This window comes from Arabidopsis thaliana, chromosome 4 (genome assembly GCF_000001735.4).
Source record: "Arabidopsis thaliana chromosome 4, partial sequence".
Classification (NCBI taxonomy): Eukaryota; Viridiplantae; Streptophyta; class Magnoliopsida; order Brassicales; family Brassicaceae; genus Arabidopsis; species Arabidopsis thaliana.
The window spans coordinates 11,245,056-11,267,064 of record NC_003075.7 but is presented as its reverse complement, the minus strand read 5'-3'; the positions used below and the strand labels follow the sequence as shown (position 1 = coordinate 11,267,064).

General features: G+C 36.8%; 7 protein-coding genes and 1 long non-coding RNA gene across 13 annotated transcripts; 4 read left to right on the top strand and 4 right to left on the bottom strand.

Annotated features, from left to right (window-relative positions):
• Window positions 1–8: 8 nt before the first annotated feature.
• On the bottom strand, window positions 9–1,586 carry AT4G21105 (cytochrome-c oxidase/ electron carrier). Of its 3 annotated transcripts, none has more exons than NM_001341471.1 (3): window positions 990–1,586; window positions 634–795; window positions 9–388 (listed from the first exon to the last, which is right to left on the bottom strand). In NM_001341471.1, exons 2-3 carry the CDS (start codon window positions 790–792, stop codon window positions 341–343), a joined length of 207 nt encoding a protein of 68 aa, NP_001328537.1. In that variant the 5' UTR covers window positions 793–795; window positions 990–1,586; the 3' UTR covers window positions 9–340. The 3 variants fall into 3 exon arrangements, with proteins under 3 accessions (NP_001328537.1, NP_567619.1, NP_001078416.1); NM_118229.4 differs by having other exon boundaries at window positions 1,322–1,586; NM_001084947.1 differs by having other exon boundaries at window positions 16–231; window positions 679–795; window positions 1,322–1,407.
• On the top strand, window positions 1,460–8,306 carry DDB1B (damaged DNA binding protein 1B). Its single transcript, NM_118228.4, has 19 exons — window positions 1,460–1,859; window positions 2,312–2,360; window positions 2,533–2,592; window positions 2,682–2,773; window positions 3,181–3,232; window positions 3,371–3,433; window positions 3,522–3,571; window positions 3,757–3,832; window positions 4,100–4,309; window positions 4,421–4,527; window positions 4,631–4,739; window positions 4,931–5,131; window positions 5,227–5,442; window positions 5,718–5,828; window positions 5,996–6,271; window positions 6,368–6,642; window positions 6,729–7,077; window positions 7,163–7,447; window positions 7,568–8,306. The coding sequence occupies exons 1-19, from the start codon at window positions 1,756–1,758 to the stop codon at window positions 8,147–8,149; spliced, it is 3,267 nt and encodes a 1,088-aa protein (NP_193842.1). The 5' UTR covers window positions 1,460–1,755; the 3' UTR covers window positions 8,150–8,306.
• A 98-nt stretch (window positions 8,307–8,404) lies between these two features.
• Window positions 8,405–10,666, top strand: MFDX2 (MITOCHONDRIAL FERREDOXIN 2). Of its 3 annotated transcripts, none has more exons than NM_118227.4 (8): window positions 8,405–8,612; window positions 8,761–8,853; window positions 8,955–9,022; window positions 9,521–9,633; window positions 9,743–9,849; window positions 9,982–10,031; window positions 10,121–10,203; window positions 10,288–10,666. In NM_118227.4, the coding sequence occupies exons 2-8, from the start codon at window positions 8,796–8,798 to the stop codon at window positions 10,400–10,402; spliced, it is 594 nt and encodes a 197-aa protein (NP_193841.2). In that variant the 5' UTR covers window positions 8,405–8,612; window positions 8,761–8,795; the 3' UTR covers window positions 10,403–10,666. The 3 variants fall into 3 exon arrangements, with proteins under 3 accessions (NP_193841.2, NP_849415.1, NP_001031685.1); NM_179084.2 differs by having other exon boundaries at window positions 8,738–8,853; NM_001036608.1 differs by having other exon boundaries at window positions 8,478–8,612; window positions 8,769–8,853; window positions 10,288–10,606.
• A 1,047-nt stretch (window positions 10,667–11,713) lies between these two features.
• DOF4.5 (Dof-type zinc finger domain-containing protein) lies at window positions 11,714–12,463 on the top strand (the record flags this gene model as incomplete). The annotated part of the gene is made up of 1 exon (NM_118226.1): window positions 11,714–12,463. One exon carries the CDS (start codon window positions 11,714–11,716, stop codon window positions 12,461–12,463), a length of 750 nt encoding a protein of 249 aa, NP_193840.1.
• Window positions 12,464–14,307: 1,844 nt separating this feature from the next.
• On the bottom strand, window positions 14,308–19,074 carry BRCA1 (breast cancer susceptibility1). The gene is made up of 14 exons (NM_118225.5): window positions 18,836–19,074; window positions 18,655–18,708; window positions 18,493–18,563; window positions 18,293–18,400; window positions 17,538–17,998; window positions 17,124–17,234; window positions 16,163–17,023; window positions 15,975–16,075; window positions 15,666–15,852; window positions 15,493–15,590; window positions 15,278–15,404; window positions 15,035–15,200; window positions 14,824–14,942; window positions 14,308–14,737 (listed from the first exon to the last, which is right to left on the bottom strand). The coding sequence occupies exons 1-14, from the start codon at window positions 18,889–18,891 to the stop codon at window positions 14,432–14,434; spliced, it is 2,826 nt and encodes a 941-aa protein (NP_193839.4). The 5' UTR covers window positions 18,892–19,074; the 3' UTR covers window positions 14,308–14,431.
• A 183-nt stretch (window positions 19,075–19,257) lies between these two features.
• AT4G21065 (Tetratricopeptide repeat (TPR)-like superfamily protein) lies at window positions 19,258–21,275 on the bottom strand. 2 transcript variants are annotated; one of them, NM_001084946.1, is made up of 2 exons: window positions 20,795–21,104; window positions 19,258–20,702 (listed from the first exon to the last, which is right to left on the bottom strand). In NM_001084946.1, the coding sequence occupies exon 2, from the start codon at window positions 20,688–20,690 to the stop codon at window positions 19,302–19,304; it is 1,389 nt and encodes a 462-aa protein (NP_001078415.1). In that variant the 5' UTR covers window positions 20,691–20,702; window positions 20,795–21,104; the 3' UTR covers window positions 19,258–19,301. The 2 variants fall into 2 exon arrangements, with proteins under 2 accessions (NP_001078415.1, NP_001078414.1); NM_001084945.2 differs by having other exon boundaries at window positions 19,258–21,275.
• AT4G06980 lies at window positions 21,242–21,809 on the top strand. Its single transcript, NR_142070.1, has 2 exons — window positions 21,242–21,334; window positions 21,674–21,809. It is a non-coding gene; the product is annotated as an other RNA (long non-coding RNA).
• Window positions 21,786–21,991, bottom strand: AT4G21063 (uncharacterized protein; the record flags this gene model as incomplete). Its single annotated transcript, NM_001341470.1, has 2 exons — window positions 21,786–21,838; window positions 21,964–21,991. Coding segments are annotated over 2 exons (81 nt in total), but the record flags the coding sequence as incomplete, so codon positions are not given.
• Between the last annotated feature and the right edge of the window lie 18 nt (window positions 21,992–22,009).

Below are 22,009 nucleotides of genomic sequence, written 5' to 3'. Positions count from 1 at the left end.
ACAATTTTCAGGAATCCTGTAGTGATTTTGTATTTCCATTTTGAATAGAAGACGGATGCTTACAAACTACAAAGTTTAGTAGAACGTGGAAGTAACAAAACCTATAGGATTCAACTTGGCATAAATGCAAATAGAAAATCCCCAAAATATTGGAACTTTATAACATCAAACATCTTTAGCTTTCGACATTGTCTGCAACTAAGCAATTATTTGGCAAGACGGAATAAACAGCTTCAAGAAAAAGACCAGTGCAACCTTAGTCTGCTACTGCATATGGGCAGTGACTGATACATTGAGAAACCAAAAGCATATAAAAAAGAAGGAAAAATCAAGAAGCTGCTTATTCCTTTTTGCCGATTCCATTCGACATGTTGTAGATTCCTGTTCCCTGTATTTAGCCAAACGTTTCTTCCATAGTTAGATGATGAACAAAGTTAAAGAAAGCTGAAGCAATATTGATGTAAGTAACAAGTTCTAAAGGGTGACATTCAACTTCAAACCATTGTGAACAGACACAATCAGCAAGGAAATGAACAAACCATTAGTAAAATAAGGAAGAACAGACACAAAGACAAAACAGGATGGCGAGAACGAATACATGGTTTTGAAAAATCAGCAAGGAAATGAACTTACAATCATGTAGAGAGAACTTGCAGCCAAGGCAATAGGAATAGCAACAGAAGTGATCTTGTCCATTGGTCCTTTCAAGTAAGTGTGCCTTTGGATGCTCTGGAACAATCTCTGTTTCTCCAGAAGCTTCTCTCGTGGCCTAAATGGAGTTTCAGTCAACATGATCTGCAATTCCATAGCCACACAATAACCATTATCGTTCAAGTCATTTATATAGAAGAACATACTGATTAGACAAACCATTTGACCAATATATGAGATAACAACACATTTTATAAACAATAACATACTGATAAAACAAACCATTTGATAAAGTATACGTAGTATTCAAATCAAGACACTAAATTGACAGCGATTACATTCAAATTATTCTTGTTTTCTGTCGTTCATCAAAAGGGCAATGATAAAGCCACATAATCAGGGCTGGATCTGAGTGACTGCAAAATATCCAATTAGGATTTCTACATCGCAGAGATCAAATCAACGCAATTAAAAAACTTTACGGTGAAATCCCGATTAAATTAGGTCAAATTTCAACAATCTAACGGAAACAAATTAGGTTTATCATTCTCTGAAATTTGAGATTGACACAAACCTTTTAAAAAATGGACAAAATTAACGATTACCAACGAAAGAACCCGATTGATGCGAAATCAAAATCGATCTACGAGGAAAAATCTCAGAAGCTTACCTGAGAGAAATTAATCGACGAGATAAGGAATTTTGAGAGGGAGAGATAATCGCAGCGTAGGTCGATGACGAAGAACAACAAAATACAAAAGGCGATGAACTAGTCTTCTTAGGGTTGGGTTTATCGAATGTTATCAATTGGGCCGGGCCGAATTAGATCCAGGGTAAACCTATTAATTCCAGTTATATACCAAACCGGAACGTACCGTCTTTAAAATTTCAATTTTGTGTTCTGAACCGGCCGTTCTTCTTAACCTGTTGCGTTCTTCTTCGCCTCCTCTCTCCCTTTGCATCGTCTCCGTCTCTTTCTCTTATTTTTTTCCCGTTTAAATCTCAAAGAGAACCCAGAAGCTTGGTATAAAAGAGGCGGGAAATTTCTCACGTGTGTTGCAATAGAAAGCAAAACCCCTAGTTTTTTTCTGGGCGAAGAAGAAGATGAGCGTATGGAACTACGCCGTTACGGCTCAGAAACCGACCTGTGTCACTCACTCTTGCGTCGGGAACTTCACAAGTCCTCAAGAACTCAATCTCATTGTTGCGTATGTAACTTCGCTCTATCCTTTTTTTTTTCTTTCCTTTGTTGTCTACCTATTGTGTGTAGATGTTAATTTGGGGTTTAGGGTTCTTAGGAAAGCTAGTTTTATCACGGATTGGTTTATAATAGTTCTACTCTCATTGCATCTGCTTTGAGAGCTGAGTATTGGGTTTGTATGATCTCTCTGGGATTCTCTGATCTGGTTGATGGTTGTTTATGTGGGAATTGTACACAATCGATTCACCAGTCGATCTATCAGTGACTGCTCTGGATTTGATTTCATGTTAAAGAAGGCACGCTAATGCTTTTGAAGATATAAAGTTCCTTCATTCAGGGGAATTTTAAGTTTATTTGCATACAGTTTTGTTGTTTCTCGTTTTCTGTTTACCATCTAGTATCTTCTTCTGGAGCTGGTTCATTTGCTGTTAGTTGACAACAATGTCAAACCCTTTTCAGGAAATCCACTCGAATCGAGATCCATCTGCTTTCTCCACAGGGACTTCAGGTACTTTATAATCTCTTATTCTAATGATCCTTATTGCTGTTAATGATAAGGTCATTTCCAGTTCCTTGGATTTTTAGAGTGGAAATGTGAAAAGTTATTGTTACTAGTCTTGTTCCGGAAAATAGAGCTCCCCAGATGGATTGGATTTGTTGAGTGATTTAGACTTTTGCAGACTATACTGGATGTTCCTCTATATGGGAGAATCGCAACTATGGAATTGTTCCGTCCCCATGTGAGTATAGTTTTCTTATTGAATACTTTTCTCTGTCTGAGGTAATACGTAAGTAACAATGTTAATTGATAGCACTTCATCTTTTGCAGGGTGAAGCACAAGACTTTTTGTTTGTTGCAACTGAAAGATATAAATTCTGTGTTCTTCAATGGGATTATGAGTCCTCTGAGCTTATTACAAGGTATAGTTAGCCAGAAGATATCAACTTTTAATGCAATCAGATGAAGTAAAGCAACTGGATGTGTTATATGTCTTTTATAATACTCTTGTAATGTTAGTTATTCGAATTTAGAGTTTGAAAGGGATCACTGTTTCTAACTATGTGCATAGTAGTGCATGGGATCAGGTTGTGTCATTTAGATAAAAGTCGATCACGTGTCTTATCTGTTCAGCTTGTGTTCTAGGATCCCAGTTACTTTGGGTTCATTATGTATCTGTACTTTGTTGTATATCTAAATCCTGCAAAAGACTTCTCTGGTGCTAACATAGTTGTTGCTCACTGTAACTTAAATTTGTCAATATACATATGGCTGTCATTTCCTTTACCGCTATTCCGCTAATTGTAAATATCGTTTGAACATTTTGTAGGGCAATGGGGGATGTTTCTGATCGTATAGGCCGACCGACAGACAATGGTCAGGTATTGAGTTCAGTAGTACTGCACTGTATTTTTCATAGTGGCTAGATTTGATTTTCCTTCTTCAGTTGTATATGTGCTATATTGTAACGGTTATGTGGCATGTTTGAGCTGACTTCTCAATGGACACTGATTTTGCAGATTGGTATAATTGATCCTGATTGCAGAGTAATTGGTCTGCATCTGTATGACGGCTTGTTTAAGGTATAGTATGCTAGTTTGCTGTCCATATCATATTACTGAACTTCCATTGATCAATTATATGATTCTATTTCTTGGGTTCCTCGGTTAGGTCATTCCATTTGACAATAAAGGACAGCTCAAGGAAGCCTTTAACATAAGGTACTGTTTTCAGTTAAAATGCTGCAATGTGGAGACTATCTAGCTTATGTTTTGCCTGGTTAATCGTCCACATCGTCTGTACTCTAGTGCACCCATGTTTCCATGCATCAGCTTCTGTCCTAAACCCTCAATTGACTCAATCAACACACACTGAATCTAATTTTGACTATGTTGCTTCATTTCAGGCTGGAGGAGTTGCAGGTCCTAGATATCAAGTTTCTGTATGGATGCACGAAACCAACAATTGCAGTACTTTATCAGGTTAGCATACATATTTAAATGGATATGCTATGGAAAACAGATAATCATATATATTTATTTCTTTCATTTACGAACCTAGTTCTGTAAGCAATATTGTTCAAAGGAATCTGTTTTCTTTCTTAATACCCGCTCTGTTGGTAAGCTGGCAGCAATTGAGCAAATTAGCTCTGCTGTATTTTTTAAATAAATTGTATCTTGGTTTACTTTGCTAATGCAATGTGCTCAAGGATGTTTGCTGGGTGAACTAATTAATGCTTGGGTTTACAGGACAACAAAGATGCTCGTCATGTCAAAACATATGAAGTTTCTCTAAAGGATAAGAACTTTGTCGAAGGTCCATGGTCACAGAACAATCTCGACAATGGTGCTGACTTATTGATCCCTGTACCTTCACCTCTATGTGGCGTCCTCATCATTGGGGAAGAAACAATTGTCTATTGTAGTGCCAATGCATTCAAAGCAATACCAATAAGACCTGTAAGTTTGTTTTTACGTTATGTCATATGGTCCTATAACATTTGATAACCGTTCAGTGAGTACCCCTTTTAATTTTCAATTTTGGCATGTGACTTCAATTTGTATGTCCAGTCCATCACAAAAGCATATGGAAGAGTTGATCTTGATGGTTCTAGGTATCTTCTTGGTGACCATGCCGGACTGATTCACCTGCTTGTTATAACCCATGAGAAAGAAAAGTGAGTTGATATTACAAAGCTCTTTTTTTTTTTTTTTTTTGCATCTACAGAGCTCTTTTGAAATGAATGATAATGTGGATATTCTGACTTTATTTATCTGAAGGGTCACTGGCCTCAAAATTGAGCTTTTGGGTGAAACCTCTATTGCATCTTCCATCTCGTATCTGGACAATGCTGTCGTCTTTGTCGGTTCAAGCTATGGAGATTCACAGGTACGCTAGGATTGAATAAGTTTCTCATTACGTGTTTGAAAGATATTTTTCTTGAAGAATGTAAACTTATATAGTTCTATGGTTACCACTATCCTAGTTATATGTGTTTCAATTGTTATTTTTCTTCGAGTTCTAATAAATACAAGCTTTGAAGCATCCAAACGTTTTCATTTTTTACTTTCTTATTGCAGCTTATTAAGCTAAACCTGCAACCGGATGCAAAAGGGTCATATGTAGAAATTTTAGAAAAGTATGTCAACTTGGGGCCTATTGTCGATTTTTGTGTAGTTGACCTTGAGAGACAGGGGCAAGGTCAGGTTGTAACTTGCTCTGGAGCATACAAGGATGGTTCTCTTCGCATAGTTCGCAATGGGATAGGAATAAATGAACAGGTTTGGTGTATATTAGGATTGTCAATTTGTCTCAGTGTCATGTAAGCAATATTCTCATCTGATGTAATCTAATAAAACTCTGCTGTATATTGCAGGCGTCCGTGGAACTTCAAGGCATCAAAGGAATGTGGTCGTTGAAATCGTCAATTGATGAAGCCTTTGATACATTCCTTGTAGTTAGTTTTATCAGTGAAACTCGTATACTAGCCATGAATATAGAGGATGAACTGGAAGAAACAGAGATTGAGGGTTTTTTGTCTGAAGTTCAGACTTTATTTTGCCATGATGCTGTCTACAACCAACTTGTACAGGTATGATTTGCCAGTGTTCTTCATTAGTTTCTATGCCTTTGCTTGTAGTTTAATTTCACCAGACAGGGAAATTTTTTGTCGAACTCCATTTTATAGATAATAAAGTATATTCCAGATAACAAAGTATTTTTTGTCGAACTCCATTTGCTTGTAGTTTGATTCCATTTTGTATTTCATCGGTGTTGTTTTTCTTCAGACATAGTTTCCTGTCTACTATATTGTTCTATCCTATCTTTTCCCCTAGAATGCACTAACTACTATCTTTCCTTAATCAGGTTACCTCAAATTCTGTTAGATTAGTTAGTTCTACAACTAGAGAGTTGCGGAATAAATGGGATGCCCCAGCTGGATTCTCTGTTAATGTTGCAACTGCAAATGCGAGCCAGGTTTGTCTTTCTCTTTTTTTTCGAGCTACTATATTTAAAATTTGGCCCAGAAAGAAGAGTTCTAGGAAGTTTTTATGATAGTATTTTGTTTCTGTCTCAAACTTGTAACTTCAGTATCTTTCTCGTTTCTAGACATGCAATGTGATTTGGAATGATATACTTGTTAGGTTCTTTTGGCCACTGGAGGTGGGCATTTGGTCTATCTAGAAATTGGGGATGGGACATTGACGGAAGTGAAACATGTCCTGTTGGAGTACGAGGTTTCTTGTCTTGACATAAACCCCATTGGTGATAATCCTAATTACAGTCAGCTAGCTGCCGTCGGGATGTGGACTGATATAAGTGTGAGGATTTTTGTGCTACCAGACTTGACTCTTATTACTAAGGAGGAACTAGGAGGAGAGATCATTCCCCGATCTGTTCTTCTTTGTGCATTTGAAGGGGTATGATTTTCTTTAAATTTTTGTGGAATGGCCATCTTGCTTGTTAATGTAACCTTTGGTTGCCATATTAATAACAGTGTATTGCATTTGTCACAGATATCTTACTTGCTCTGTGCTCTTGGAGACGGTCATCTCTTAAACTTCCAGTTGGATACAAGTTGCGGGAAATTAAGAGATCGGAAAAAAGTATCACTGGGGACTCGACCTATAACTCTGCGTACTTTTTCATCTAAAAGTGCAACGCATGTCTTCGCTGCATCAGATAGACCAGCTGTTATATATAGCAACAACAAGAAGCTATTATACAGCAACGTGAATCTGAAAGAAGTTAGTCATATGTGTCCCTTCAACTCTGCTGCTTTTCCAGACAGGTAAACTATATTTTTCCTCTGTTATTTTCCTTTGGGATCAAAGTACATTGTGGTGAAATCTGGCTCTACTTCTCTTCCATTGGCAGTCTAGCAATTGCAAGGGAGGGCGAACTTACAATTGGTACCATCGATGACATTCAGAAGCTTCACATACGCACCATTCCCATTGGAGAGCATGCTCGTCGGATATGTCATCAGGAACAAACACGAACATTTGCTATCTCCTGTTTGAGAAACGAACCAAGTGCAGAAGAATCTGAATCGCATTTTGTCCGTCTGCTGGATGCCCAAAGTTTCGAGTTCTTGTCAAGTTACCCTTTGGATGCCTTTGAATGTGGTTGCTCCATATTGAGCTGCTCGTTTACAGACGACAAAAATGTCTATTATTGTGTTGGTACAGCATATGTTTTGCCCGAGGAAAATGAACCAACTAAGGTATCATTTCAGTGAGACTCACTACTGTTTATTTTGTTTGTGTGAAAATTTATCTTTTCATTTTTATATTGTTTCGTGGATGTAGGGAAGGATACTTGTGTTTATAGTTGAAGAAGGAAGATTGCAGCTTATCACAGAGAAGGAAACCAAGGGAGCTGTTTATTCTCTCAATGCCTTCAATGGCAAACTTCTTGCTTCTATTAATCAAAAGATTCAGTTGTATAAGTGGATGCTGCGGGATGATGGCACTCGCGAGCTGCAATCTGAATGTGGACATCACGGTCACATACTAGCTCTCTACGTGCAGACCCGTGGAGACTTCATCGCTGTTGGTGATCTCATGAAATCAATCTCTTTATTGATCTACAAGGTAAAACGTTTTGGATACGAAATTGTTTTTCCGTCTTTATATGAATACATGCCAAATCTTAGATTGTTATGTTCACAAGAACTCACCGGACTCTTTTGATTATCTGTGTTTGTTTTAAAGCACGAGGAAGGTGCGATCGAGGAGAGAGCTCGGGACTATAATGCAAACTGGATGACGGCAGTTGAGATACTCAATGATGACATCTACCTCGGTACTGATAATTGCTTCAACATATTCACCGTAAAGAAGAACAACGAAGGTGCTACAGATGAAGAACGTGCTCGTATGGAGGTGGTTGGTGAGTATCACATAGGGGAATTTGTGAACCGATTCCGCCATGGCTCTCTTGTCATGAAGCTGCCTGATTCAGATATTGGTCAGATACCGACAGTCATATTTGGCACTGTCAGTGGGATGATTGGAGTGATAGCGTCTCTGCCTCAAGAACAGTATGCGTTTCTAGAGAAACTGCAGACGAGTCTGAGGAAAGTGATTAAAGGAGTTGGTGGTCTAAGCCACGAGCAGTGGAGATCGTTCAACAACGAGAAAAGAACTGCGGAAGCAAAGGGTTACTTGGATGGAGACCTTATTGAATCGTTCTTGGATTTGAGCAGAGGTAAGATGGAGGAGATCTCCAAAGGTATGGATGTTCAAGTGGAAGAGTTGTGCAAGAGAGTTGAAGAACTCACTAGGCTTCACTGAAGCAAATCCAAGCTCTCCTCTTCCCCTTTCGTTTGTTACTTTCTCGACAATCTTTTTGGTTTTGAGGAGTTGTCTTTTTTCTTTTCTTGATTTGATAGACAATTTGTATAACAATGCGATTTTGAGGATTATATTAATAAGAGTTTCATTGTGTGAAGATTCTAAAGTTTTGTAACATGAAAAAAAAGTAGTTCTCTTAGCAAAACACAAGTGCCACGAGAATCGGTTTAAATTGGTCTGATCCGGTTCGGTACGGTTTTGAGAAATTTGTCGGAACGTCGAAGAATAAACCAGAAGGGTTTAGAATTCTTCTGGTGGAAGAGAGAAAGTAATCAGCTGAGACTTTGCGACGGAGTAGGTTTGGTCTTTCTTCGCCACGTACGAACCCTAAATCCTCTTTTACTCATTTTCCTCCATCTTCGAGCTCCCCAAAAACCTCTGCTTTTGTCGAACCTTTCAAAAAGTAATAACCTTTCTCTTCTCTGTGTTCATTTTTGATTCGTCGATTCTTCGTTATATCACCTGGAGAAAATGTTTCTGTTTCCAGATGTTTAGATTCTTGGCTTATTTTGTTTGCACTCATTTTAGGTTTAATTTTGAATTGCTTCGAGGTTTAAAGCTTATACCTTTGGACGGCGCCAAAAACATGGTCTTCCATAGGCTATCAAGATTAGGTTCTCGCATTGTTAAAGAGCTCCCAAGAGGTATAAACTATCTCAATCTGTTTACAACTTTTTGGTTGAATTTGTTCTCTGCTTTTAGTAAAGAGCTCATGTACTGTTTGCGTGATTTAACTTTTGGGCAGAGAGACATTTGTCAATGTGTGGAAAGAGGATTCTTCAAAGGTCTTATGGCCAGTATCTTCAATCTTCGGTTAGTCTGAGCTCTCTGAATCCCAGTTATGAAAATTTATTGCATTGGTTTTATTTCTAGGTTGCATTTTCATATGAATCTTATTAAGTTCACTCACTAGACATGGCACTTTCCATTTACGATCAAGCGTTAAGATATGAGTTGTTAATTCTTAATTGGTCGGCTCCGACTGAATTGTAGATTAGGTAAAAGGCTAAAAGCTTGTTGATACTGAGTTTGGTTTTGTTAGGAATCTGAGGAGCTTGTAAGATATACACCATCTTTGTCCGTATCATGAAATGGTTTAGCCAGTTATAGATATGTGATGCTTAATGATAAGATATGTTCAGCAACCAATAGAGAGAATTAAAGGGTTTTGCTTTGGCTCAAGGTGCTAGCAAATGCCTGAGTCTGTTGCTTAGAAGTGACTTAGCTATGAAGCTTGGGTTTTTGGTGACTTGCGCTGTTCTCTTACATATTTGATTTTAGTTTAATATCTTTGCTCTTTCATCTCGACAGCCAATGCTGCAAAGGCAAACTAGGAGTTTTAAGGAAGCATTATTCTCGAATAATCATAAGTTTTGTACATCTTTCAGCACTACCTCTGAGAAAGGTGGCGAAAAAACAGAAAAGTAGGTTCAAATTTATCTCAGAAAACATTCAACTCTTGACAACAACGAAAAATGAGACAACAGCACTCTCGCCTGAATGTAAGATACATGTATTTCGTATTTTTTTCAGGATAAACGTTACCTTTGTTGATAAAGATGGAGAGGAAATTCATATCAAGGTTCCAGTAGGAATGAACATCCTTGAAGCTGCTCATGAAAATGATATAGAACTCGAAGGTACGATTTTTCCTCCATTTATTCCTCTTTGTCCAATGATGCTTTTTCGCATAATGCAAGATAGTAACTAATATCTCAGATTGATCTTTTCATTGGAAATTTATGCGTTGTTTCTTCTTTATTACTCTTCAGGGGCATGTGAAGGTTCTCTAGCGTGTTCAACCTGCCATGTGATTGTTATGGTAAAACTCACTTGCCCTTACAAACACTCATCTGCATAGAATATCATGAACTGAGTTTTACCAAATAGTTGAAACTGTAATCGTAATAGGACACCAAATACTACAACAAACTCGAAGAACCAACAGATGAAGAGAATGATATGCTAGATCTCGCTTTCGGGTTAACAGCAACGTGAGTTCTCTATTCTACGCTTTAAATGGTTTTGGTCGGGTGTCATTGAAAAATATTAACATGTTCCTTTGAAAATTTATATAGGTCGCGATTGGGATGTCAAGTCATCGCAAAACCAGAGCTAGATGGAGTACGCCTAGCCATTCCTTCAGCTACTAGAAATTTTGCGGTTGATGGGTTTGTTCCAAAACCTCACTAGTCACTTAATAGTCTCAGAGCAAATGATTTTTCGAAAAAAAACCCATTACATAAAAATTACCCTTACGGAGAGTCATACAAATGTAATTCAGACGGTGAGATTTCAACTCAGCTTTTTTTTGCAGCATTGTTTTATTGTGTCTTGAGTTTAATATATATTTCATGAAAAAGCTATAAAACCATGTTGTATTCTAGATAGTTAAAAGATTTGCCTGACTTGGTTCTGATCAGAAATTTGAAATCGCTTTAGTCAGTGTTTTCGTTCAACTTCAGTAGCCGCTTACCTCTGCTATATTGCTGACGTTAACAAGTAGAAAAGGCCCAAAAGACATGTGATCTTATCCGTTGAGTTAGTTGGGCCATTGTCGGGCCGTTGAGTTACCTCTAAAGCCGGTCCATGAGATCAAATGAATTAAAAACTGTTTTTGTATTCTTTGTCTAAAGTAGCTACAAGTGGTGCAAAGACATTTGCTAGCATTGTCTATTTATCTATATAATTTAATAGACAATATTCTTAATTTAAACCTCCTCTATTCTCACGAGTAGTATCCAATTTAAAGTATTGAAATTTTATAAAAGAAAGTTTTTTGACAAATCTTTCTGATGCACCAATAATAACACGAGTGAAAATAACGCGCTCGACACACAATATATTTTATTTCCTCAACAAATCACTATTAAACTAAATCTTTATAAAGATTAATTAATTAGGTCTTTTGTCGATTTCTAAAAATAGGTTATTTTCAATTTAAAACATATGTACTATGGTTAGATTTCCTATATATTATCTTGATATTATGAATTGTTAACTACTAAATTTTTTCTATTCCAACCCCTGTATCTATTCTATATATAAGCAAATCTTATAATATGTATTTATAAAACGCACCATGAAATAGAGTGTGAGTACACGCGTCACATAAAACCTATCTGTTATAGTAAATGTATGCAATTTATGCTATTTTGATATTCAATTATCATTACACTATCAATATCTTTAGATTTTATTTTGTTTATATGACTAATTCATTAAATTATATTTTGATTCACCATTTTTTTATAGACAAACAAGAGTTAAGAATAAAAAACTTTAGTTTTTGACTAAACTTAGCCAAAGGTTTCTGGTGTGTAGATTTGATCAATAAACAATCTTTGACACGTTTTGCTCATAATCTCACTTTCTTAAACCCAAAACATACTCTTCTTAGATTTTCACTAAACAAAAACCTATATAAGAAGACACTCTCCACAACAAGATCTTATAACTCAAGTCTTTTCTTAATAAGAGAAAATCAAAAACTTTTTGAGAGAAATGGATAACTTGAATGTTTTCGCAAATGAAGACAATCAAGTGAATGATGTGAAGCCCCCACCACCACCACCTCGAGTGTGTGCAAGGTGTGATTCTGATAATACTAAATTTTGTTATTACAACAACTACTGTGAGTTTCAGCCACGATACTTCTGCAAGAACTGTCGTAGATACTGGACTCATGGTGGGGCTTTAAGAAACATACCAATTGGTGGAAGTAGTCGTGCCAAACGGGCAAGGGTAAATCAACCTTCGGTTGCTCGGATGGTTTCTGTTGAGACCCAACGAGGTAACAATCAACCTTTCTCTAATGTTCAAGAAAACGTTCATCTTGTTGGATCTTTTGGTGCTTCATCTTCATCTTCTGTTGGTGCTGTTGGGAACCTTTTTGGTTCTTTGTATGATATTCATGGTGGTATGGTAACAAATTTGCATCCAACTCGAACTGTTCGACCAAATCATCGCTTAGCTTTCCATGATGGATCATTTGAGCAAGACTATTACGATGTTGGGTCCGATAATCTTTTGGTCAACCAACAAGTTGGTGGCTACGGTTATCACATGAATCCAGTGGATCAATTCAAGTGGAACCAGAGCTTCAACAACACTATGAACATGAATTATAATAACGATAGCACTAGTGGAAGTAGCAGAGGATCTGACATGAATGTGAACCATGATAACAAGAAGATCAGATACCGCAACTCTGTGATTATGCATCCTTGTCATCTGGAGAAGGATGGTCCTTGAATCTTAACAATATTATCTGTTTTTTCCTTTTCTTATAAAATAAGTCAATGTCTCAGTTTTATTTTGAGTCTTCGTTTCTCTTTTATGTTTTCTATTTATTTTGAATTATTAAGGTTTGAGTCGTTGTTGTTTCGAATCTATTGTAAAATAATATAATAATCTAGTAATCACCATTTCGTTGTTTTGCAATCTCCATCTTTCTTGATCATGAACCAATATAAACTATGATATCTTTTTTTCCCTTTTTCAAATATATTTATATCAAAAAGTGTTTACAAGATACATAAACAATCCATTACAACCATTATACGTAAATACAGGAAATTGAAACAATTTCCATGATGAAGGAGTGAAATTGAAACCATGCTTTTAATTAGTCTTATAGGCAACAAATTACGGATTTATAATCTGTAATTTGACTAATAATCTGTAATCTGTTAAAACTTTGATATCTTTATGTATGTTTCACATACATAATTATATTATTTTATGTATACACATCTATATATTCATAATTCTTACAATACTAAATAGGTAAAAGGGAGAAATATAATGTTTGTTTAAATTTGTAAAAAATAATGTATTATTTCATATCTGAAAGTATCAAAAATACATAGTACTATGATATATGACAATGAATTCCTAAAATGTCAATCAACTAGTAGTTGATAATAAATTAGATAGATAAATCCAAATAAAATAAGTTGTCATATCTATTATGACCAATATAAATTTATGTAAAACTTAGAAACTAACTGAAATATAATATTTTATAGTCTTAATTAGATAATTTTGAAAAAACTTTTTTTGACTTTTTACCAACAATTTAATGAATTTCTATATTAATTGATTATTTCTTTGACCACACACTAATTGATTTTTGAGAAAAAAAAGATTGATTGGATTAATATATATATGGTAAGAACTTTAAAAAATATTAATATAAATAGTTACAAGTTGAAGTTGTTAGCAAGAAAAACATAGTTATCTCTGATTTTCTTCTAGAGCTAAAATGGCCACTTTCTTAATGTTAATTTTTTTCATCTTATCTAAGTTGTTTTTTGAATTAATGCAGTTTGAGATATAGATGTTGAAGTAGCAGAATTTGGTGTGATCTGAGTTACGTCGACACCACAAGTGTGTCCAATGTGTAACTAAGATAGAATCAAATTCTGTTTACAACAAAAACTATAAACTCATGGTTGAGATTTTAGGAACTTACCGGTTGATTGAAGTTATCGTGAAGCTAAGCAGGCAAAAGTAAATAATTTTTGTTTTTTTCCATATGCTTTCTGTTGATATCCAACAAGTAAGTTTTTATTTTATTTTTCACAACCCAACAAGTTAATCATCATCAACATTCTTACATGTTAAAGAGAACAATGAGTTTCTTAGATCTGTTTGTGTTTCTTCCTCTTCTGAAATTCATGGTGATATGGTAATAACCAATATGCCACCAATTTCAGGAAGAGAAGAAAAAGAAACACCAAAAAATCCAACAAACTCAACGTTTTCTTGAACATGTAAGAAATTGATACGTGACTATTGTTAGGTTGATTAGGAAATGGTTATGACGTTTTAATTAATTAGTTTTGGTGTTTCACTTTATGAATTTGGTTTTCATATTTTCCTTTTTTATATGTTGAAGTGTTTTCTTTTATGCATTAGTGTTATATATAAGTTGTATGAAGACCTATACAAGGGTCTCTATTGATTAAAAGAAACCAACTTCCAACAATTAACATAATCCTCTAGAAAGAGACTTGGGCTCATATCAGAAATGTTGATGATGACATTGCTCTCCATATTTATAGATATTATTAATAAATAAAAAAGGTTAATTGCCATTGCATTCTATAAATAATCCTTATAAATATAATTAAAATGAAAAATCCTTGTATTAACACAATTCTCCATAATCCTACAAACAAGTAACAACAGAATAAACACAAAGATGGTCTCACTATTTTATATCAAGACTAAAATTTGGCAACCTGCAATAGAATCCAAAACCCATGAACTGCTTGCAGCTCTGGCTCTAGCAGATTTAGCCAAGGCTTCAGCATCAGATCTTCTTTGGGTCAGAGTTTTCTTCTTGCTAGGCTCAACACTAAATACTACGATTGTTGAAGCTTCATTATCATCAGAAGAAACAGGCCGCCTACGCAAGATTGTTCCTCCTGCTGCTACAATCAGATCTTGAAGATATCCTTTGTAAGCAAGCTCGAAATCTCCCATGATGTAAAACTTAAGTCCAGTAAAAAGTTTTGGCTTCTGCATAACGGAGAATGAAACCACTTAGATGAATTATTATCAAGTTGGTTGTGTCATAGAGAGCATCAAAGAGAGACGAAGCTAACCTTTTTCAAAGCTCTTTGTCTTCCAAGATAAGGTCCTTCTCGTATTCCATGAACATCCATAGTGATCTCATATGGCTCCTCGCTTACATATTTTGTATTTTTCATACACGCCTTAATCCCTGCAAGAAAAGATAGACAACACTTAGACAATTTGTTGATTGTCAGATTGCAAACATATATGTTTCGTTGCTAATGGGTTAAGAATACTGACAATCAATGGTTAGTATCCATTTCCCCTCCAAGATTGCCATCATGAATTTGAGGGTCCTTTTGCAGGCTCCGTTTTCATTGATTGATGCAATAACATGTGTAACAGTTGAATCCCAGTTTTTTGAGATCGTAACTCCAGACAGTTCCGCAAATTCTGCAATAACAGTCTGCAATCAAAGCCATCCATCAAATACAAGTTTCAGCTCGAGTGTTGCATATAGTAAAAGAGTAGATATATCCATACCTTCTCTTCAACTGTGAGCCCTGAGCAAGATAAGACCAATTTCTTGGAAAATCCATGGAACTGCTTGATATGGAGCTCACGGATGTTAGCTTTTCCAGATACTTGTTTAGGCTGAGAGTGCAGTGGTCTAGAGAAAACAATGATCTATTGTCAGCTGTCTAATTTCAAATATTGGAATCACATCATAATCCTTATCAGTAGATAAAATTGCATACTCTTTAGGAGTACGCTTGCATTTCCTGTCTTTTGAATTAGCCTCTTCACAGGGCAACTTAATGGATGCATCCAAAGGGCATAGCATTACAAATTTTACCTGTTGATAAGAAAATGTGTTAAAAGAACTGTGTAAGGGACTATATAGAGCTTCTACAATATATGCAACACTTACATTGTCCCATCTGCATTCTGGTATGAGTTTTGCACACGTAACATGAAAACTATTCTTGCAACTCTTATTGTAACAACCAAGTGCTGCGCCTTTAAGCCCACAGCAGCTGCAACTTATTCTCCGGCTTCTTGTCAACTCCACATCAAGATTCACTATGGTAAGGTCGTTGAAGTATACATTTGGAGCCCTGAAAAATGCAAAACAGTTTTTTACGTTCAGTCAGTGGTGTATCAGAAGCACATGTGTCATTCAAGCATTTTAAATGATGTCAAAAGGCATGAGCGGATAATTACTATCCAGATTTCTTACCATTCAGCACAGTTTTTGTGAACATGTATGACCTTAGACCCACCATTAAAATCCGCAGAGACAGGTTCACCTCTGTAGTAGTGAGTCATTTCTCCTGAAGCCTGTTCATATAACATTCCAATTAATAATATGATAAAAGTCAACAAAGGGCTACATCTAGGACTCCAATGTGAGATAGTGAATTCAACCTCTGTGTCTTCTGAACACTGACAAAAGGCACATGTGAATTTCTTCGTTAAAGATCCATTACATCGTCGCAAATGTGCACTGCCTCCAGATGAAGACTTGTTTATCGTTGAGCATTTCTCTATAACTTGCATGGTATGATCGTCTTTACCCACAGTGGATTTCCTATTGTTTCTTGAATCTTGTTTATCACCCCCTTGATTCAACCCAGCAGTTAGAATACCATTTCCATGCGGTTGTGTAGCTTTGCTTGAGATCATATGGGAATCTAGTTTCAATTTCTTCTCTGAAGTCTTCTTTTGTGTTTTTCCAGATAGATCTTTTAAAGAGGAGCTTGCATTGGATTTTCTTCCCCTCTTCTTCAGAGAGGGTTTCTCGGTGGGACTTCGTTTTTCAGGATGTGTATCAGATGGACCATGGGCTTGATCCTGATCCCCCTTTCCCACAATTTCTGTTCCAAGTGAGAGCTCATTAGGTCCTGCGATTGGGTGAGCTGGAGAGGATTTAATGCTAGATCTTTTCCTCTTTGTCCCCTGCTTCCCATCAGCTTCATTGGATACATTTAGATCAGACTGAACTCGTGTACTCTGAGCCTTGCTTCTTGTAGCTCTTTTAGCTTTCACATTTTCATCAGTATTCACATCATTCCTGATAATTGTGCCAGAAGTCCCACGACTATCTTGTTGCTCACTAATGGTTGCTGCTGCAGATGATTCCATGTTGTCCTCTTGTGAAACCCCAATGCTTCGTCTAGCAACTGTATTTCTTGCACTTCCTGCTTTGCGGTTTTTACATTTGGATGATGCAACTTTAACTTTAGGTAGCTTCTTTTGAGTAAGATCAATCTCATCTCTACCTAGGACCTGCAAATCGATGAAATTTGAGTTCATTTCAACACACTTGATGACACTATCATAGAAAACAAAAAGACCTTGCTGTACCAGAGTGAAGAACAGCCTTTACCTTGGCCTTCACAGGACTAGGTAGAATCTCCGGAGAACAAGGCCTCTGAGTCCATTCAAACATTTCGCTATCAAACATGTCACCTGGATTGGGCTTTTGTTGCTCGTCTTCCTGAAACATTCATCGGAAAAAAAGTAAGATCAAAGGATCCGACACTTTTTTAGGATATTGGATAGAATGAGGGAATTCCATGTAACTGAGTATGACTTTTATGAGTAATAAATGTGTCAAAGACCTTTTAACTCGCAGTATTCAATCTAAATCAAAGATAACCTCCACCGCATAACTAACATTTATCAAACACATTTCTATCATAAACTAGTGTAGAATGTATCAATACTACAGAACAATATAATGCAATATGAATCCTGAAAGATAGCACTAAAAAGGCTATTGAGGTTTTTGAGTATGGACCTTCGATGGGCTCTCATGATCTGAGTCCATCAAATCGCTGAAAGAGGGAACATTAACTGGTGTAGTCCCTAAAAGTTGATCACTTTCTGTACGCTGACTTGAGTTCTCCCCATCATCTTCATCTCTCAACCAAAAGAAGGGTGAAAGATTTCCTTCTTTATTCAGAGATGGATGCTCATCCAAACGAATCACAGTGTTTTCAGTGTAGTCCTTGGGTTTTTCAGCTGTTTCAACAGACTCAGTAGGTTTAGTTAAACTTTCAGCAGACAGATTCTGGAGCAGCTGCACCCTCTTCTTGGTTTGGGATGAAGGTTTCATAACAATAGGCCCAGGTGCATCTACATCTATTTCCTTGGTTTTCCCATACTCGTTCCTCTTGGATGCTCGGCCCTTCCTAGATCCCTGACGATTCTTATCACTTGCCTTTTCAACGGAAGCATCTCTTACTTGCTTTTCTTTATCTGTAGACGCATATCACAGAACACAAGTTAGAAAGAAATACATATCTCTTCATTCAGGTAAAATCCGAGCATTCTCTTCATTCATGTGGGAACTTAATCGGCATTTTTAGGGTTTTCTTACTACAAAATTCCACTTTTTAGACCATTCAATTGAATTCAGAGACAGTTCAATTTCAAGTGAAATGATTAAAATCCAGTTACTACGCTTAAAATGAACTTGCAACGAGTCTATCACTGCCTTTGTTTCGTTCAAGCCAACCAAAATGTTAAAGCATTGGTCCTAATTTTAAGTACCTGATGGTGACGGATTATTCTGGCTAACGAATAATTTAATCCCAGAAGCATCTTCCATGTTCTTGTAAATGCTCACCAAGCTATCCATATGTGGAGCACCTCGAATCTCTAACATATTAACATAATCATCAAACTGCAAACTTAGGTTTAACAACAGATAAAGCTGAACTCTGAGATCAATAAAGAGCAAGAGAAAGTACCTCTACGATGGTAAGGGATTTTACAAACAGGACAAGTAGCATCCATTTTCATAGATTTCACTATACACGCACTGAAATCAAGAGAAGACCATGTGTTCATTACTTTTAAAGATTGATGAAATGAGAATACGAAGAAAGAACAAACTAAGGAAAGGTACTTACTTGCAAAATACATGGTTACACGAAAGTGAAACTGCAGAATTATATAGACTCAAGCTGCCAATAACAAAAAAAAACAAATTAAAATTGTTACCAAGGCAGTTAAACGAGATTCATTAGTCAGACAATACGAAATCAGGGTTTATGCTCGTCACAAAATTGAGCAAAGAGAGACGCGATTTACCAAATAGGGCACTTGAGTTCTCTTCCCATCCTCTCCAGGTGACTAGTGTCCGCCATTTTCGATCTTCACTCAGAGAAAACGAAACGAATCAATCTGATGAATCAGGAACAAAGCGACTCTTTGGGTATATAGATAGATAGATGACGAAGCGTGTCCTTCAAAGAGGCTTCCCTTGAAAGCTTTACAGACTAAATAAAAAGCGCCAAATTTTCATCTACTTCAAAATATTTCCAATCCCGCCATGAAAACACGCGGTATAATCTCATTTCACTCAATTTTCGTTTTGCCCCTATAAGTTTTTTAGTTGCAAGATTTGAACCCATTACTTTTATCTATGCAAAATTTACCCACATATATACTTTAAAATTTTACAAATTTCCCCTAGAAGACTTTAATTAACGAAGATTGTCCGTAGAATTTGAACGATCTGCGATGAAACAATAATTTTATTTTCTGCATTACCAGACTACCAGTAATCTTGGCAAGAACAAGAACCATTTTTAAAATGGTGAAACCTGCTACGATCTCTGACTACAATCTCTCGGTTATAAACCTTTGACACAAGTTTGATTGCTAAGTGACAATCTGCACATACTCTAAGATTCTTCACGACTGTAATCGGTGATCTTTCTGGTGTACTAATTAACATAAATGCAATAGCAATCTTCTCACTGTGATAAACCACAGCATTCTCCTTCTCTTCCTCTTCAACATCTACATAGACATTAGAAATTTGTGGAACGTAACCTTCTGATCTCAATCTACCAGTCATTTCTTTCAGCTTAGCGTAAATAGCATCGCTTTGTGGGTGAGACTTATCACCCATAAGAAACTCATGAACTCTGTTTCCTACTTCTACTAAGCTGTGACCGGGGACTTTTTTCACACCGTCTCTTAACATTTGTTTCCGTATCTTTTGCACATCGGACCAACGCTGCTCGGATGCGTACATATTCGACAAGAGAACATAATCGCCGCTGTGGTTTGGTTCTAGTTGTAAGATCTGGATTCTAGCAAACTCTGCTAAATCTGAATCACCATGAACAGTACAAGCTCCTAACAATGTTCTCCAGATTACAACATTAGGCTGCATCGGCATACTCTTGATGTATTCATATGCTTTCTTCACTTGTCCAGCTCTAGCTAACAAATCGACCATACAACCAAAATGCTCGATCCTAGGTTCAATCTTATACTCCTCTCTCATTCTCCTGAAATACTCAAAACCTTCCTTCACCATCCCGCAATGGCTACAAGCGTATAATATCCCAACAAACGTGATCTCACATGGTAACAATCCCTCCGTTGATTCCATATACTTGAAAAGCTCAATGGCTTCTTTCCCAAAACCATTAACAGCTAAACCGACTATCAACGAAGTCCACGAGACACTGTTCTTGTCCACCATTTCATCGAAAAGTGTTTTGGCTTCTTCCACTCTTCCACATCTCGCATACAAGTCCAAGAGCACATTGCTGGAATGCAAGTTTCGTGTCAAACCTACTTTGATCATATAGACATGAACTCTCTTACCCAATGTCAAAGCACCAATCTTTGCACAAGCAGACAACAAGCTAACAATTGTGAACCCATCAGGCTTGATACCCTTGGAATTCATCTCAGTATAAAGCGCTAAAGCTTCTTCTGGTTTACCGTTTTCCGCAAACCCATTAATCACAGAGTTCCAAGCCACTAAATCTTTCTCAGGCATTTTATCAAACACCTTGTACGCACTAGCTACATCTCCACAATTTGCGTATAAATGAAGCAGAGAGTTCTGAACATAGATCAACGAACCAAAGCCACTTCTTATAACAACCGAATGAATCGTCTCTCCTAATCTAACATCCGCCATTGTCGTCACAGCCTTAATAAGAAACGGATAAGTATGAGTATCTGGCTCGACCAAACCAGAGACTCTCATCTCACGGTATAGAGAAAAAGCAGAGATGGAATTACCAATCTCGGCGTAGCCTCTGATCAATGTGTTCCAAATAAAGACATTGATGGGTTTCTCAATCTTGGAGAAGACTTTGTGAGCGTAAGACATGGGAGGTGGAGAAGGAAGAGAAACAAGGTAGAAGATGAGGTGTTTCCCAAGCTCGGCGTCTGAGATTGAGACTCCATGGCGGATTGAAAAAGCGTGGATTTGTCTGAGTTTCGTTATCGATGAAACGCCGTAGGTTTGCAAGAGGTTTATGCATTTCTCGACCATGGGAAGTAGCAGAACAGAGGTTTCTGAGAATGGAGACATTTTGCTCTGTTCTTGTGGGCATTGTCGTCAATTGCATTAGAATCGAGGCAATTCCATTATCATATACTATTAAAATTTAAAAGACTTCAAGTGATGGAAACTTCTCAGAACCCTAAAAATCTTCACTTTCTCAAAATAACTTCAGACAGCCGCCGCCATTCTCTGTCCGGAGAAAGATGGTTCGTTTCAGGTTAAGCTCTGATGATTCTCTATCAATCTATAATGCTTCTTCAAAGACATAAAAAGTGAAACTTTATCACTGTGTAGTTCATCTGGATATCTTAACCGTGCAAGTTTCTCTATGCCTCTCTTTTTCTCTTCTTGATTGATTCACGCACCGTGTATCAGAACTTCACAGCCGTAAGGTTTTGGCGTGCGGATTAAACATGGTGCTAAACAAAATTCTAAAGGCACATTTGGCTGTATCCATCTGATCATGAAAAGATTAAATTGGTAGTCTTTGCGCCACAGTTTTTTTGTTGTAATCAATCCGTCTTTCGAGTTTTCTTCATTACAGTTGCTTCTGCTATTGACCTGCACACTCTTAAGATTGATGTTTAGATGTTCTGTTTATACAATCAGGATTCTGATCAATTCATCTGTATACTAACCAAACTTGTTGTCTCTATGGGTATGTCACATCTACCGGATGAGGATTATGGCAAACACTGAAGAAAACAACTCAGTGACATCTACCTGGATCTTGTGGATGCCCTCTTCCATTTCCCCATCTTGCAAAAGCTGGAAATCTTTCAGTGAAGCGCAAGAAATGCAGATGATTAAGGAAATGCGACTTGATGAAAGCCAAAATCTTGATAACATGACTCAAGAACTTAAAGACCAGCAGAGTAGTATAAATGTATAATACAGTGACCTTGGCTTCTCTTTCTTGGTAGCCCCATAGTGTTATGGCAAAGACG

What these genes read in the sequence shown, in the direction of transcription:
- AT4G21105 (NM_001341471.1), bottom strand. Translation starts at nt 792, where the DNA reads ATGTTGACTGAAACTCCATTTAGGCCACGAGAGAAGCTTCTGGAGAAA. An exon ending in CAAGTTCTCTCTACATGATT is followed by an intron (nt 389 to 633) that starts GTAAGTTCATTT and finishes GGCTAAATACAG; the next exon opens with GGAACAGGAATCTACAACAT.
- DDB1B (NM_118228.4), top strand. Translation starts at nt 1,756, where the DNA reads ATGAGCGTATGGAACTACGCCGTTACGGCTCAGAAACCGACCTGTGTC. An exon ending in AAGGAAGCCTTTAACATAAG is followed by an intron (nt 3,572 to 3,756) that starts GTACTGTTTTCA and finishes GCTTCATTTCAG; the next exon opens with GCTGGAGGAGTTGCAGGTCC. An exon ending in TCTGCTGCTTTTCCAGACAG is followed by an intron (nt 6,643 to 6,728) that starts GTAAACTATATT and finishes TTCCATTGGCAG; the next exon opens with TCTAGCAATTGCAAGGGAGG.
- MFDX2 (NM_118227.4), top strand. Translation starts at nt 8,796, where the DNA reads ATGGTCTTCCATAGGCTATCAAGATTAGGTTCTCGCATTGTTAAAGAG. An exon ending in AAATGATATAGAACTCGAAG is followed by an intron (nt 9,850 to 9,981) that starts GTACGATTTTTC and finishes ATTACTCTTCAG; the next exon opens with GGGCATGTGAAGGTTCTCTA. An exon ending in CCTGCCATGTGATTGTTATG is followed by an intron (nt 10,032 to 10,120) that starts GTAAAACTCACT and finishes TAATCGTAATAG; the next exon opens with GACACCAAATACTACAACAA.
- BRCA1 (NM_118225.5), bottom strand. Translation starts at nt 18,891, where the DNA reads ATGGCGGACACTAGTCACCTGGAGAGGATGGGAAGAGAACTCAAGTGC. An exon ending in GAACTCAAGTGCCCTATTTG is followed by an intron (nt 18,709 to 18,835) that starts GTAAATCGCGTC and finishes TGTTATTGGCAG; the next exon opens with CTTGAGTCTATATAATTCTG. An exon ending in TGTAACCATGTATTTTGCAA is followed by an intron (nt 18,564 to 18,654) that starts GTAAGTACCTTT and finishes TCTTGATTTCAG; the next exon opens with TGCGTGTATAGTGAAATCTA.
- AT4G21065 (NM_001084945.2), bottom strand. Translation starts at nt 21,089, where the DNA reads ATGTCTCCATTCTCAGAAACCTCTGTTCTGCTACTTCCCATGGTCGAG.